The sequence below is a fragment of the Xyrauchen texanus genome, chromosome 16, assembly GCF_025860055.1.
Source record: "Xyrauchen texanus isolate HMW12.3.18 chromosome 16, RBS_HiC_50CHRs, whole genome shotgun sequence".
Classification (NCBI taxonomy): domain Eukaryota; kingdom Metazoa; phylum Chordata; class Actinopteri; order Cypriniformes; family Catostomidae; genus Xyrauchen; species Xyrauchen texanus.
In genome coordinates this window covers 6,133,731-6,151,340 of record NC_068291.1, presented here as the reverse complement: position 1 = coordinate 6,151,340, position 17,610 = coordinate 6,133,731, and the positions used below count along the sequence as shown (strand labels likewise).

The window sequence follows — 17,610 nt, the reverse complement described above, 5'->3', positions numbered from 1 at the left end:
GTCTGCTGGGAAAACCAGTATGCAAATTATAATTATCAAAATTCCTTTAAATTTACTATACCAATTAGGCTCTTACAGTATATGCGCATATGACATACAACAGGGCTAAAACTTGTCTTAAAAGTATTGACCTAAATTGACAAATTTTGCCATATAAATATTGTATCTAGTCCTATATATATCTACGATATCACTATTACCCCCCTGGGGTGTTTTACCCCGAGTGTGTAGCCCTGTCCCATTTTAAAAAGGCACCCTCGTCGCCTTTTTAAAAATAACAAATTTAAAAAACTAACCATTTTTATTTTATTTAAATTTTTTTTTCCAGTCTTGATAAATTTCATGAGCATTTAAAAGCCTATGACCCTATATTTTGTCAAAATGTTTCAGTAAAAAATAATCATGAAAATACGAATATGTTATTGTACCAGTCCTTGGTGAATTCAAACATAATCAGATTTCTAAACCCGTTAAAACAACATACATAAACAAAATAAATTATAAAATGAAATTATTAGCAGCTGAATTAGGTTAGCATTTCGTACACAGACAGATGGGTCTCCAATGTCCACAGTGAGGTGATAAATGTAGCCTACATTTTAGTCAGTTTTCTATAAATCACCTTTATAATCGAACTTAGAAAAAAAAATTGTTACCTATGTTTGCAGTAATACTGAGAGAATCTCAAACGACTTATTTAGACACGAAAGGAAAATTAAGTATTTTTCTTTCATTGGTTTCTTTCTCGTACCAAGAAATAAACATGGTTATGGTGGAAAAAAGGAAACCATCGAGCCCTGACAACCACCTTAAGTTTGTAAACATATACCATTCGCTTATAAAGCTGTTTTTAAATGTTAAAGATATAGGCTGCAATCTGTAAACTAATACATCTGAATTATAATTCTGGAGATAATATTGTCTTTACACCGCCATGTGTTCGGCAACCTATTAGCATCATTTCGTCCATCGAGTTCCATTAATTGCATTTTAATGAAAACTTGCGAGGAAGAATAAGATTTTGGAGAGGCCTGACAAATACTTGCTCCTCTTGGGAGGACCTTTAACCTTCTTAACGGTGGGTATGCAGTACTTAAAAGCTGTTTTTTACTGCAACTGGGAAGCTAGGACGAGCACCTGCCTGCTTAGGAAAAAATGGTCGACATCAAGAAAAAAGTGGTAATTGTTTTATCTTTGGAAACATTATTCGATTGCTGTGCTAATTAAAGTACTAATTGAATCGTGGAATTTGATACTAGTAATCTTTTATTATACATAAAAAAACGTATGGTTTGCTGAACCATGTCTCTGCGCATTATAGCGTATTTATATTGTATTACTTAATGTTGCTGCCTATCTATCTATCTATCTATCTATCTATCTATCTATCTATCTATCTATCTATCTATCTATCTATCTATCTATCTATCTATCTATCTATCTATCTATCTACTGAAATTAATTCTATAAAAAATTTAAAAAAAATTGCGTGTTTTTAATGTTGCTTCTGCGTTTCTGCGGTTGTGTTACATAGTATATACACGACAAAAATATAACCCTGAAATGAAGGATTATAAAGATATGTGCTTTGTTTTAGGACTGGAATGGGAGATCAGATTCCCATTTAGCCTATGCAGGCTTGAAGAAAGTGTCTATCAACGAATTAAGTAATTATTTCAAGAAAAACTTTAAACGCACCAAAATATAAAATAAATAATATGAAATAAAAATAACCATATAAAAATAACAAATATTATGTTGCAGTAACTGTGCAAAAAAAAAAAAAAGCAACATCCTTCAAATGCACCCAGATGCTACTAAATTTAAAAACGTTTAGAAAATAATGATAGCATCTCTGAAAAAGATATATTCAGATTAATGCAGTGGGTGGCCAACTAAGTAACTATAAAGAACGTAGTATATTTATTCATTTAAATCACAAACCATGACATTAAACACATTAACATAATTAAGATATAAAACTGATCAATATGTGTTTGTGTTACATAGATGTAAACTGTGAACACGCCATGTTCCATTAAATTTATTATTATTATTATTATTATTGTTGTTATTATTATTATTATTATTATTATTATAGCTATATGCTCTGTCTGAAAATGGTAGACCATAATACACCAGTAGTAAAGATGTTGTTAAACACGCAAGGTTTGCACGCACAGCTATGAAGACACTATCACAAAAAATATATATATAATAATAAAATAAAATATAATGGAGCTTGTCCAGAACAACTCTTTGTTTAGTTGATTATATATATTTTTCAATCTTCTAAAATAGGCAACAATAAGAAAATAGGCTATTTATAAGCACACACATGCTACATGTCTACACAATTGTCTTGCATCAAACAGCAAAAGCAAGAGCAAGTAACAAATTCGTGTCTTGGTGTTTAAGCTCTAGCAAAGGTAACAACAAAAATATAATTTGATACCTTGATTTAAATTTAAATAATTGTCCCCTCAAATAAAAGAGGCCAGCACGTTAGATCTATAATCCTTATTTTGACATATACCTCCGGCAAAGACTTGTGCAATCAGAGTATTGTAAGAAAACACATATTGAAATCCCGTCTTCATGTCTGTAGATATGTTTATGTTTAGTAAGAAATAAACAAGGGTTTGAAAAACTAACTTGAGCTAAATACTGTGTTTTGACATGCTGTTATTGAACACACCTTCTAGAAGTGAGCAAACCATGGCCTACCTGTTGCGTTACATATATATTATGCGTCATAGGTTTGGATGTGTTTTAGGATATAGGCCTATTACATTTTCCATTTCCATTTTCCAGTTCTGCATAAATGATTGTGAAGTTGATCAATTGGATGCGCCAAAATGTTACATCGTCGAGTCCTTGTGCCTACTGCAAAGCACGTTTAACTTATTGCGGATGCTTTGTTCCGCAGTCTGATATGTGAGATGATGGTTCAGAACATCAGCTCTTACTTCAGACTCTCTATGCCCTCACTGACCCTTGATCCGTCCAGCACTCCAGTGGACACATGTGCTTTCCCATTCACTTTGATGCTTAATTATAGCCTGCTCCGCTTTAAATGATCATGGTTATTTGAGAAAGTTATTTACAACGTAATGCACAGTGTAAATGAAATATAAATAATAAAAAAAAAAACATTTATAAATGAAAGCATATTTAACAGCCATACGACGTTATCGTTTATTTTCATAGCCAACCAGTACCATTAGCTATTTTCATGCATAAATTGAGACGGGTCAGAGGTTTATTGACAACTAACTGAATTAAACTGTCAGAAAACTGTACAGATAACTCCTGAGTATTCTCTATATGCACTTTGCAGTGTTATGTTGTACAGTTTATCTGTTAATACATAAACAGATCTCCGCCGTCTCAGGCTTAAAGACGCATAATCTACATAGAAATAAATTAAAGCATTCAGCACTGATATATTTCTATTTTGTTTCTAACGTTCGATTGTCTCCATAGGGTTGAACGTTAAATATGCAATCGTGTTCAAGTTTAATTTAGAGCATTGTTAATGAGTGCAACTCATTGATCAACCACGTTCAGTTAAGTTTGTTACATTTGTTTGTTTCCTCTTTGACCCTCATTACCCACCCACTAGCACGTAGACGCACATACGCGCACGTCTAATAAAACATATTTAAAGAGAAATTCCGCGTTTTCCCAAATCAACATGAAAATGAAAGCAGAAAAACAATTCTAACATAAACAGGATAAACACGCTATCTTAAATGCGAAGCGATGCATCGGATTTCACACGGCAAACTGTTTCAATACCTGAAATAACGTTGTCCAGTATATCGCTGTCCCGTCTTTGAGGAGAAACTTTTGTTTTGTTCCGTCCATTAAAGTAGACCTACAAACGATTTTTTTTTTTTTTTTTTTTTTTTTTGAGTGAATTGGTATACTTGAAATGCTACGCGGTCACCCATCCAGTGGTTTCTCCAGCAGCAGAGTGAGACGGTTGCTTGGCCCTCGGTCATGCTCTCTGCCTTAATATTCCACAAGGTTGAGTGGCCCTCATTTACCTAATGGATCAGGCTCACAAAACCTTAGACGAGTCACAAACCAAACTATGTGTGATCCGTCGAACTGGCGGGACTCGAATTAACCCAAATTAAGCATATCGACAATTTAACATGTTTTTAAACATGTGTTTGCTGAACATTTATTAGATATATGGAAATGCTGGACGTTAATGTTTGCTTTACAATCTACGTTTGCAAAGTGAAGATTTGCAGTGTTACTTAAGCCTATTCTGTTTAACTAAATGTCTCCTTACATGAGGTTGGCACACTGTAGATGGAACTTGTATTTTACATCAACATGTCTGAGACCTACTGTACATCCACCCACGTGGTCGTATTAGAGAGATGTGTGTTCAAGGTGATATATAAAGACATGGAAATGTGTGTAACCTATAACCTAAAAGCATCATACACAAACTTCAGATTCTTTGTTTCCTCGTGTAAGCCTATTACTTAAAATGGAGAGCCCTATTTTAACTTTATATAAATATGGGTGTCAAATTAGGTTAAACTGTGTTTGCTCTATTTAACAATGCAGCATAAAAAAAAAAAAACAATTTTAAATCAAGAAGTAATATTTTAGAACTTTCATTCATTTTAGCTTTTACAGTCTGTGATTTCAAAAGTTTAATAAAAAAAAAAAACAGGTGTGCTGTAATTTGTAATATCACAGGGCGGGCTGTATTTGTGAGGTAATAGAAATTTGAAACATGTTAGCTTTTTGCTCTTTCCAGTTCAGTTAAACACTTAATACGTTTATGTATCCTAGATATTCGGGATGATTTTTGTTTGGAATTTTGGTGTCGAAAGTAAAATGCAAAAATAAGAAAAAAATAATAATAATTTGAAAATTTACCGGGAACTATTATATAAATCGATTTGCCATTATTCTCTTGTTATTATCGTCTATACTCAATAAATGAAGCATGTTTTCAATTGTAGGATAATACAGCACATAAACATTCATTCACTTTCTCCAAGGTCCCAGTTTTGAGTAGGTGATGCAAACTCAAGGATTATGTTCTAAAAGCAAACACACAAATGCTAGTGTCATTTTTATGTGGACAAATTTTTTTCCTATGAGCTATTTGGAAAAGACCCTCACCGGTGGCGCAAAATGATGCTTAAGATACATAAATTAGGTCATAGTCTGAAGGAGGTTTGATTGTGTCTCTTTGACAGCGCGTACTGGCGCTTATGACTCTCAGAGTGCTCTCAAAGTTTGAAAAAGTATGGAATTCCCTATTGACGCAGATTAAGAGTCACCAAAAAAAAAAAAAAAAAAATAAGAAAAAAAAAGTAGTCTTTGGAAGGACTAATAACATTGGCTAGATATATAAGCGTTTTAGGGACGATGTTACACTTGTCGTTCTGTATGACAAAAAGGAGAAGTATCACAATCAAAATGTTCAGTCGGCATGATACAAAATGTAATATGAAACTAACAATTTTTTTTTCTCAATTATCTTACTGAGATGTCAATTACTATTGTTTGCTGGTCCAGAGAGTGGCTCCGCCCCTCATGTTTGTCGTAAATCTGGCGCCTGGCTACAATAAACCTGAGATAAGAGTGGCCAGGGCTCGCCTCCTTCTCCAAGGCGATCAATTGGATCTCAGGCATACTACAAGCACTCTCTTACGTCGACGTCCACGAGAACAGAGCTGATACAACAACACGCCTGAGCTCCACCATCAAATATCTCGCTGCTTTCTGAACCATGTCGCTGAGCCCAAAGCACACGACACCCTTTTCAGTGACAGATATTTTGAGCCCAATTGAGGAGACCTACAAGAAGTTTAGTGGCATGGAGAGCACCGGAAACCTCACATCTCCATTGGGAGCGTACCGGCAATCTCAGGTGTCCCAGACTGGCATGCAGCAACACTCTATGGGCCACAACGCCACTGTGGCGACCACCTACCATATGCCACACTCCGTTTCCCAGTTCTCGCATAGTGCAATGGGGGGCTACTGCAATGGCAGCATGGGGGACCTACCCTCTTACCAAGAAACTATGAGAAACAGCGCAGCAGCAACAGGGTGGTACGGCGCCAATCCTGACCCTAGATACTCCACAAGTAAGAAATGATACATTATTCTGATTTATCTCTCAGTGTACTTTCAAAAGGCGTAACTTGTTTATTGAGTTTCTGGCGAGTTTATGTTAGTTTTACGCATTATCATTTTAAGTAGCCCACACATTTCACTCACCTCTTTTCTGCTAATATTATTTCTAATTTTGTCATCATGTAGATTTCTGCTCATATCAATTACTTATCATTTCTATAACGTTTATGCTTGCTCATTTGTGCACGCGTAAATGATGTATTTAAAATACATGATTTAATACACCTATTTTATTAATAACCTAACATTGCTACTAATTGAATGGCCGTACATCTGTATGCATATTTTGAAGTTTCTAGATTCATGGGACCTTCCACAGGTATGAACATGACAGGAATGGGCACGCTGACAGGCATGGCCGACACATCTAAATCCATCCCACCTATGCACGCCGCTCCAAGGAGGAAACGCCGGGTGCTCTTCTCTCAAGCACAAGTCTACGAGCTGGAAAGGAGATTTAAGCAACAGAAATACCTTTCAGCGCCAGAGAGGGAACACCTGGCAAGCATGATACATCTAACCCCGACACAGGTCAAGATCTGGTTTCAGAATCACCGCTACAAGATGAAACGGCAGGCCAAGGACAAAGCAGCGCAACAGCTTCAACAGGAGGGCAACCTGTGTCAACAGCAGCAGTCACCGAGGAGAGTGGCTGTCCCTGTCTTAGTGAAGGACGGCAAGCCTTGTCAAAACGGCTCCAACACACCGACGCCGAACCAGCAGCAAATGCAACAGCAGCAGCAAAACGGTTCCGGTGTCGTACACCCAACCTCGAGTAATTCTATGAACCAGCACCAAAACCAGCATGTCAATGCACTGGTCCAGGCCCAAGACCTTGAGGAATTGTCCCCCAGTCCCCCGTCACTTCACTCACAAATGAACAACATGGGCCAGATAGACACTAATGTAGATTACACAAATAACATGGTCACATCAAATTTGCTTTATGGCCGAACGTGGTAAGACAAACCACTTTTTTTCTTTCCTTTTTTTTTTTTTTTTTACAAACTTTAGTGTCCTCTGAGTAAAGAAATGCGCGTGAGGGTGAGGCCAAAATCAGACAGTGCTGCTTCACATTTCATGCATCCATGTGACGATTTAAAAGCGGGTGATCGGATCAAAGGAACACGTTTTTGTGGAAATGTGCCAATTTCAAAAAAAAAAAAAAAAAAGAAAACAAAAAAGAAAGTTTTGTCGGCACAATTTTCTACAATGACCCTTCTGCTTATTATTGATAAGATAATAATCATTTCTAGCCTTATGCTGTATGTTTTGGACTTCCCTTTGTTTTTCTAGTAGAAGGCTGTCTGTTGTTAAAAATGCTGCTCTATGGCAATGACAGAAGATGGGAAGCAATGTTTCATTTTTCAGGTATGAACTTCAAGCAAGAACTGAAAAAGTTCCCCTAAAAATATCAATGCCTGAACATGCTATGAAAAGTAAATTGTAAACTAATGTATTCATTTAGAGAAATGAAAAGTAGGGTCTGTATAGGCCTATTTGGCTAACACTCAATTTTCTGTTTACTTGTAATATAAATGTTTAAGTCTTTTTTGTTGGTCATTTATTCATTTTCTTATTTTGGTAATTTAAAACAGACACAAAGACGATGGCTGCTGTAGATGTTTCAAACCAATTGATCGTAAACAATAAATCAATTAAAATGCACGCCATTGTTGGGGAATACATTTGTGTTCAGTAATCTCTTTGAAGAGCGTTTTTGATAATTCTGTTTGAGAACTACTTTAATGTAAACGAAGGTCGATAGGAGGAAACTTCGCACTGTCCAATGACCAATTGATTTGAAAACAATTGGCATATATGACAAATGTGTAACTTTTTGGTACCATCAGATTCCCTCAAACGTACAATTTATTTAATGTCTGCACGTTAATTTTTTGTTATTTACAGTGTCTAAAGTTTAGTTAATTTCGACGATAAATTGCATACAGATTCAAGCGCCTCACCTAATATGAACTGATTTGAAACAAAAGGCACAGACATGAGAGCCAAATTCGTATTATTAGAAGGCTATTGTATATAATAATAATAATAATAATAATAATAATAATAATAATAATAATAATAACATATTATACGAATATAAATAGAATATTTTGCTATTACCCAGTAATAACTTATATAGTTAGAAGAGAGAATATTATTATTATTAATGAATTCACTTTATTTAACGGTTCTAAAATTTGAGTGGCTTAGCATATTCTACTTCCCAAAGATACAAAGAGTTCACATCTCATTTAAGTACACTACTCAAAACATAAAGTAGGTACATTAAAAAGTACATTATTATTACATATTCGAGTTTGTCAAATTTTTGTCTACTGTTCTTAGTAATGACATGTCAAGTGTTTAGCGAAGCAAATTAATAGCCACGGCTATTAATAACTTTAAATAAGTGTTGTCCTTTGATTATCATAATTGCATTTAAAAAATATTCAATACTGAGTCCAAAAATACTTTAGAGGTGTAGCGAAAAGTTAATGCCTATGCCTAATTTTCAATCATTATTTATAAATATATTTGTTCTTGTATAACGAATAAAATATGTTGCGCTGTAAGCGGCCGAAGCGATGCTCCATAGCTATTAAAGAATCAATAGCTATGAAAACAGAATGTAAGTTACAAGTAATGACTAACATGCAGTAATGCGTCATACCTTACCATTACCTATATGCAACTACATGAAATGATCCTACAAGTCTCAGAATTATCGGACACTGATTTGAGAATATCAAACAAAAGAACAAATGTCTCAAAATAAATGAAAAGAAGAAATAGCTGATTCAAACTTACCTTGTTTTTCTGAAGGTTATAAAAGCTAGAGAGTTATTCAGTGACACAAGCCTTGAAAATCGAAACAAAAGCAACTTATTACTATTCATTAATATTCTATATGGAGTTAGAATGTTGAGTAATGCTATAATTCTAATCAAAAGTAATAGAGAGGAAACAAGAGAACTGTCAGGAGATCTGACCCATATTCTCATAAACTTAAACTAGATAGTTTTAAAATTGACTAGAATGTGAATGCTGCTTTATTGTTCAAATGGTTCAAGAGGGAGTTGGATAGCTTTTATATTTTCAACAATTAAGACAAAGTTTTGGCAACCGCCATCAAATCAGCAGGGCCTATATTTCACAAGAGTGATCTTTCAAAAGGCCCTTTTAAAACCTTACCTCTTTACTAAAAAAAAATATTGTGAATGATTAATTTATTTCTGGCATGGATGTTTTTATTTTTATTTTATTTATTTTTTCAGCCACTGGGAAGTTAATAAATGCCGTCCATGTATATTGTTCCTGATAAAGAGGGGGGAAAGTAAGCTAAATAACTGGTGTAAAATTATTGGTGGTATATTATAGCATGACTATGGCCTGATAATAGCCAAAGTATGTCAAAGCCTACATTAACCTGATTAACATCTGATTATGACATAGTTTTACTTAGGCTTTTGGATGATTGAATGTGTCTTTAAATTGCATCCAAATAATATGGTGTTAGAGGCAAAAGCAGGATTTAAATGACAGACTATGACGATGGTCCAGCCTCATCTCTGGGAGTCTCTAGTGTTGTGCAGTAAGGACTCTTCAAGTTCTGAACACTGCATCAGTCCCTATAACATCAGACAGAGCACTTGTACATTGTTTCCATATTTGCACTAATACAAAAAAATAATTTATTGTTCACTTGTAGCCATGTGTTATATACATATTCTTTTAATAATGTTCCAGCTACTTTAGTCAATTTGAAAAATAAAACCTACAACTAATTGTTATAAAGCAATGGCAAAATAAGAATAATACAAATGACATCTCCTAACTATATACATGAGATGTATGCAATTTTCCTAAAGGCTTAGATTTTAAAGAAAATCTTTGTTATATATATATATATATATATATATATATATATATATATATATATATATATATATATATATATATAATTATAATAAAATGTTTGTTTTTTTATAATTTCAACCAAAATTTCCCAAGTTTTGCTTTTGTTTTTATTGAAGAGGTGCGAACTCTGCATGTCCTGTTTATTTTTAACTTGGTTATCAAAAGGTTCAAAATATACTTTTCACTATTAATTCAGTGTCAGGAAAACACAACATAGAGACTCAATGAGATTTTAGTATTGCTTCTCTCAATCTTGCCATAGATTTCTTGGAGCGCGATTCTTCCCCATTAATTGCAGGATCTTAACAAATTCTTACCACTGAGTAATTTGAATCCAGCCTAGGAGCCTTGTCTGTATTTTCCCCAGCCATTATTCTACTTAATATGTCAGAACATCTGATCGCAGAGAAACCTTTTCAAGTTCTATTGATGTGTCTTTCAATTGGCTATGGTGACCTAGCAACCTGGAAAGCACTAATTGGCATAGCCAGACTGACGTCAGTATTACAGTTTATGTGGGAACAAATGTGACTGGAACAGTTTATAAAATTATATGAACAATGGTTTTAGTTTTATTTATAGGCACAATAAAGATGAAAATGTTAAGAAAATGTATGTAAACCAAGTTTTTGAATGGTAATGAATAGGTTTATTACACATGTGTTATCAAAAGTGTATATGTATACACAATTACATAAATTAGGCTATTTATATATCAATATCATAAAGACACTTTAATTGCAATTTGGGTTTTTATGAATACAGTGGACCAGTCTGACATACTTCAGAAATCGCATTTGTATGTATATATATATATATATGATGCCCCACCTCCACTTCAACACACTTCTGTCTCTGATGTGTGTGTTTCCAAACAAAAGTAGACACTTATGTTTCGACAAACTGAGGTACTTTGTAAATAGTTTACTTCATAGCATGAGAAAGACAATGGAATCAATTTCTATATGTTTTTCAATTCTAAATTAGATAAAAACTTATGAACACTAATGAATATCAGTGCTTGATGCCTGTTTATCACAGATGACGTGGTAAAATGCATTCTTTGGATAGACTCAGTATACCTTCCTCTCTTCTTTGTCACCTTTGGTTCATTTCTTGTGAATTAGGGTCAAGGATTTTTCACTATTTCAGAAAAAAATAACCTTACTGCTTAAAACAATGGAGCAGAGACTTCACTGAAAGTACATTAATTTGGCAAAGTTCCAGGATATTTCATTGCGAGTTATGTTAGTCAGGAGAGGAGGTAGTTTGTTGTCAACCTGGAGTATCACAATAGTGGTGGCTGTTTGAGCTTGGCAGGTGAGTTTAGGCAAAATGTTTTCATGTAAGTATAAGAAACCATAAGCTTTGTAGTATCAAAGCAGATTGCATCCTAGAAAATGCAAACCATCCTAATTTGAGCCATTTCAAACTGGGGGAAAATAGTGGGCAATATTTCAAGGAGGTCAAGGGACTCTGAAAGCAATTCTCTCTCTAATGGGTTTCCATAAAATTAAACAAATGACAGTGCATTTTATCTCTGCTGTTGTAGAGAAGTATAGAATACACACACACACAAAATTATACTAAACTCAATCTGGAACTTTTTAATTCCATTGCTCACTATGAGTAACATTCCACCAAAATTGTGAGTGCAATTCACCCCTCTAAAGTCTAATTCATTTCACTACTTTAGAGAAGGAAATAGAAATAGAGTGAGAGAGGGAGAAACAGAGATAGAGAGATTTTTGTATCCCTTATTATCAAACCATGTCACATTCCTCCCAATGCCTGTCCGTGTAGCTCTGGCTAGTCAGTAATCCCTCTTCCAAGTTCCCTATGCATCTAATTCAGGCTGCATATAAGTTGATAAAGAAACTGTTTTCAATTAGCACTAATAACTACTGACCTCAAGTGACACAGGCCCACAATAGCCTTGTGAAGCCTGTGCAGCCAAACCAAAGAACCTGATTAGTACTTCAAGAGGACTATAGCAAGAATCAATGGCTGGTCTGTCTCTAGCTGCCAGTCTCAGCATCGCTGTCATTATGGATGTATACCATTAGTTATGCCTCATTAATTTCAGCAAACAACACTCAAGAGAAATTTGTTTAACTTTAGACATCTAATAAATGTGATATTATAGACCTTATTGGAATAGGGTGGTTTAAAGATTTTGGTAGAGGGCCCAGATCAAAGTTCGGAGGTAAAGAAGATCACGGACCACTTTTTGAGGTTACAAAAAGGTTATTTTTATGAATATTTCCTAAATTATAGCCCAGCATTATTGCAATTACAGATAATTGTTTCTAAACTAACATTTCTTTAGCCTTATTGTGTATATTAACTTAGCTGATGTGGGGCTAGACCCTATCCGATCATAAATAATTAATAATAAAGTCTATTATAATAAATAAAGTCTGTTTACTAACTTGATCTGTTAACATATTTGTACAGTGTGTTTGTTGGGGGGGGGGGCAGGTTTAGGTGGTTTACATGGAAATTTATTTAGGTTACATCATAAGGATAGCCACACCAACGTGTGTGTGTGCATTTAGCTATAGTTTGGGGACAAATGTGTACCCAAAAGTAAGCAAAATCGGACAAAACACAGTACATTTGGGGACATTTTGGGGTGACCTCATTTGGGAAAACAATCCAAACCTAAATTAAATACAGATTTTTTATTTTTTTTTATAATAATGCAATAAGTTCTCAGTTAGGTTTAGAGTGTGGGTTAGGGGAAGTTTATAATAATCACAGTTAGCTTTATATAAAACAACAGAAGTCTATGGTATGTCCCCATTTATATAGCTAATTTTTGTATGGGGTGGATGGTTTATGAGGAACATTTTTTAGGTTACAAACTGGTAATTACAAGGGTATTATGCTATAAATGGGGTTTATGAGGACATTTCTAGTGTCCCCATAATTCAATAAATTAACCATAAATCAAATCGCTTAAAAAACATACTAAACAATGTTTTTTGGAAAATGTAAAAATGCAGAACGTTTTATGTGTGGGTTATGTTTAGGGGTAGGGTTAGGGTTAGGGGATATAATCTACAGTATAAAAATTATTATGTCAATGGAGAGTCATCATAAGGATAGCCGCACCAACATGTGTGTGTGTGAGTGTGTGTGTGTGTAACTTCAGATTGCTGTCATTGTAACAAGGGACTGTCCAGGTACTGTCATTGTAATAAGTTGACCTACACTTTAAAAAGTTTGGGATATATGCATGTGCTAAATGACAGTTTGCTAGTTATTTGATTACTAAATATAAATCTGAAAATGATTTAACTTTTAACAGAGTATTAATTAATGAATGATAGTATTTAACATTGCCTTTATACTGTGTAATAGGATAGATAACAGATGGGCAATAACAGTAATTATACAATAATACAATAATTTTAGACCCTCATATGTAAACTAGGGGTATTAATAAAAAAACCCTTTAATTTAAGAAATAGCAGATACAATGTGAAAAATATTCATACATGATCCAAGACACATTAATTGAGGAATTCTTGGAATATCAGACTTCATGTAAAAATGATAGCAGGTTTAAAGTTAATCAGTACAATCAATATATGCATTGTGCATTGCTGCTATTACAAAATTGGAGCATCACCTGCTGAATGTGAAAATATCAGCTATTGATGTACTCCGTTTGTATTAAATTGCTAATGTAATGTTTTACCTATTTTTCACCCATTAGTCCACATCTGATCTTTCTTTAGCATGAGCTTTAGCATGAATGATACAATTGTGAAAATTTGTATGCCTTGATGAAAATGCTTCAGATGACAATGGAATTCTCAAGAGCCAAGAGTATCTGATTTGTATTCAGCTCCTAAAATTGAAATCAGGGTTGAATGAGCCACATTGTGAAGTGTTGAAGTATTCTAGCTCCCTGCAAGACTCTTACAATGCTACACTTTCTAACTAGCACACAGCTTCTTCCCAATCCACAGTTGCCAAGGTGATGGCCAGCTGCAAGACTAGGCCTTGTTTGGTTTTAGGGGCAGGGGTGGATGGTGGTTCAAATGGAGGCAGGCAATAGCATGAATTGTTTGTGTGCAACCACTTCAGAAGTGTGAGAGGGAGGATTGATGTTGCATATGTTTATGTTCTGCTCTATGTGTGTAACACTCCTTGGTGGACAGAGCCTTGACCATGTTTATGCTTTTGTCTAGACACATATGGGGCATTATCACTGCATGGTACAACTTGACTCGACACGACTCTGCTCGCTTTTTGGGGGTTTTCCACTGTGGATAGTGCCTGGTACCTGGTACTTTTTTTGTACCACCTCGGTCGAGGTTTCAAGCGAGCTGAGCCGGCACTAAATGTGATGTCAAAACCCTGCAGATCACTGATTGTTCAGAGAGAATCATCACTACCAGAGTCACTGGATTTGCAACACAGGACATCAACCCACAGTTTTAAAGTTAGCAACAGCGATAGCTGTATCATTTGTTCACTCGACTTCCGAATTGTAAAAAGAAATGGATGTGAGCAAAACCACGCCGTGGTCAATAAACGAGGTGCAGACGTTTCTCTTGTTATTGACGAACGAAACGATACTAAACAAAAAAGTATTTCAGGAAGTGTCTCAGCTGTTGGCCGCACACAGCTACCAACAGTGTAGGGGAATGTAAAAAAAAAACTTTAACTTTTACACTTGTGTAAAATCACCATGCAACCACTGCTTTATGCAGCACAATGAGCAAGTAGCTAACAGTTAGCGGTCGTGTTATTGTTTATTGTTTTGTGTAGCGTTTAAAATGATGTCACGGCAGTAGAGGTGGCGCAACTATGACTAGCAGCTATATTATCAGCCTATAATCCCACCCACGTTAAGGCGGCACTAAACAGCAGTGGAAAAGAAAGCTCAGAAAAGTAAAGCGAGAAGGGTCGAGTCGAACCATAACGTGCAGTGGAAAAGTGCCAGTAGACTCTAAAAAAAGATCTACCTGGGTCACTGAAGTGATGTTATTTTTGTTTTGTTTTGTTGGTGGGGATGTATGTAGAATACATTACAAATGCAATTCGTGCAGAAAATGACTTGAATGCACCTCTTCTATGATACGTAGTATCTGAACTATTCTGAACTAGTATCTGAACTATTATTAATTTTTATATTTTGGGGTGTAAGTTGTCTGAAATTCTCAGAATAAAACTGAAAAAAAAAACTGTTTAATATTGTATTATTTGCAGTTTTTTTTTTAAATATTATTCATAATAAAAATTCTGAAAGTAAGACTTTCATATGACAAAAAAATCATACAACAGGAAATAAAATCACATAAAAATCTATTTGAAGACATGTATTAAATACAGTCAATAAAGTGATGTTTTTTTTTTAGTTTTGGCATGGTTCTACTCCATAAGACATAAAATATGGGGGTAGCACATAGTAAAAAATATCTAATTGGTATAACTTTCCAGAGATCATAATGAAATGGCAAGCATTTTTGGAATAAAACTTTGTAGAGTAGTTATTGACATACATTTTCTTTATTTTATTATTATTACTGGAATGCAATTTGCATATTTAAAAACAATAATAATATGTGATTTCATTAAACATGATTACCAAGATTACATTTCTAAGATATTTTCTTTTTCATCTAGGACATGCTCATTTGTCATTGGCTAACATACACATACAACAATAAAAACAGAAACTACATTTAAATAATTAAAATGTTTTCTTGAAGGAAATAGCTGTAATGTGTGAACGCCAAAACAAGACATGCAAAAAGCATGATGCATGGCTCTTAACCCACCAGGGTTTAGTCCTCCACTCTAGGAATATGGCTACCTCAACTGTTTATCTGTTTGCACGGTTGTGTTCACTAAAAGGTTTAATCAAGTTTAATTAAGTCTAATAAATTAAGAGACCACTGATTGCTTCATCAAGTGGAGAAGAAATCTAAGAATATTGGCACATTTGTGAAACCCCCCAATATGTTGCTTACACAAGGCCAAAGAGCAGTGCTGGACCACCCACTCTCTTTCCAATTATCATCTTGCAACAACCTGTCTACTCTTCACCATTCATCAATAGACGCACCACTCCAAAGAGGGCATTACAATTAGATGCCTGTTGTTCCTCTTAATACATTTCTAGACTGTTGCTTGGAATCAATAGCTGGCAGTCCAAGTGCCAAGGATGACAAACAGGATTACACCACAAATCCCACGTTCTGTCCCTTGCTCATCCTCCTATGTTTACCCAGGAGGGAAAATACTTAGAGCTGGCTTATCAGTAGTACAATTGAAAAGATTGAGTAGAAGACTGAAAGAAATTTAGATGTATCTTTCAGGTTCCAGCAGTGTACTCACTGTGGTATATGCTTTTCACTAAAAGTTTATGCTGCACTTTCAAAATGTCTCTATCCGTTCGTCTATTATACAAACAGAATCTTTCTGAATGCATGTACATTTATGTGTACATTCTGCATCATTTTTCAGGCCCATTCCCGGCTGCGTTTACCTATAACCTGAATAATATTATGCGCACAACCCATGTACATTATGCAAATAAAGCCAATTAGTCTAGGAAGCGCATGGGACAAAGGTGCATTACAGCTGGCTGGCCTCTTGGTCACAGCAGACGGTGGAGTGTTTGCTTGCCCTGATTTAAGCAGCAGGTCACAGAGGTTAGGCTTGGACACATTCACCCTGCTCTACAGGGGGTACTGACCCACTGAAAGAGAAAGTTATAGAAGTTTTAGCTTAGAGCATTGCATTCACTCCTGAAACCTTGTACTGGGGGTCGCTGATGATAAGGGAAAACAAAGATGACATGAAACACACTTTGCCTACATGGTTTGCCTCAAATCCTTGGTCCATCCACACTTGATGGTTAATTTGCAAGCTTGGGCAGTCCTTTAATCATTACACAGCACATTAAACCTGTCCTAATCACCTAATCCTGAATGTGTGCTCCTGATCATTCTCTTTCACACAAGATGGATGTTGTCAAGTAGTATTGATTAAGCGTTAAGTGCCTGGTAAGATGTGTACATCCTAATAATTAGATTCTATATAAAGAATGTGACATTTTTACCTAATCAATCACTGCTTTGGGCATCATCAGGATTTTCCATTTCCCACAGTTGTTTTCCCCAGAAACAATTTGAGAAACATGATAACGCTTTACAATACAGTCCCATTTGTTAACATTAGTTAACTAAATTAGTTCATATGTAATAAAAATAAACAACACTTTTACAGCAATTATCAATCTTGGTGAATATTAATTTCAACATATACATTTTTTTATTTTAACTTCCAAAGATTTAACATAAAACTTTACATTACAGTTCCCTTTGTTACAAGTTTATAAAGGGTTCATTAATGACTATCAATTCATTTATAAAATGCATTCTAAATTATTGATATGCATATATAAACATTCATAAAAAGGTGAATTTCATGTAATATCTGTAATATAGTGAGCCATTTTATTGAACGTTATAAATGTTTTAA

General features: G+C 34.8%; 1 protein-coding gene across 2 annotated transcripts; it reads left to right on the top strand.

The window, feature by feature from the left end:
- The first annotated feature begins 5,680 nt into the window (after nt 1-5,680).
- On the top strand, nt 5,681-7,885 carry LOC127657256 (homeobox protein Nkx-2.4-like). Of its 2 annotated transcripts, none has more exons than XM_052145975.1 (2): nt 5,681-6,131; nt 6,500-7,885. In XM_052145975.1, the coding sequence occupies exons 1-2, from the start codon at nt 5,771-5,773 to the stop codon at nt 7,141-7,143; spliced, it is 1,005 nt and encodes a 334-aa protein (XP_052001935.1). In that variant the 5' UTR covers nt 5,681-5,770; the 3' UTR covers nt 7,144-7,885. The 2 variants fall into 2 exon arrangements, with proteins under 2 accessions (XP_052001935.1, XP_052001934.1); XM_052145974.1 differs by having other exon boundaries at nt 6,473-7,885.
- Nucleotides 7,886-17,610: the final 9,725 nt, after the last annotated feature.

Excerpts from the sequence above, each read along its gene's own strand:
- LOC127657256 (XM_052145974.1), top strand. The coding sequence starts at position 5,771 with ATGTCGCTGAGCCCAAAGCACACGACACCCTTTTCAGTGACAGATATT. Across the intron at positions 6,132-6,472 it reads TGACCCTAGATACTCCACAA|TTTCTAGATTCATGGGACCT; the intron begins GTAAGAAATGAT and ends CATATTTTGAAG.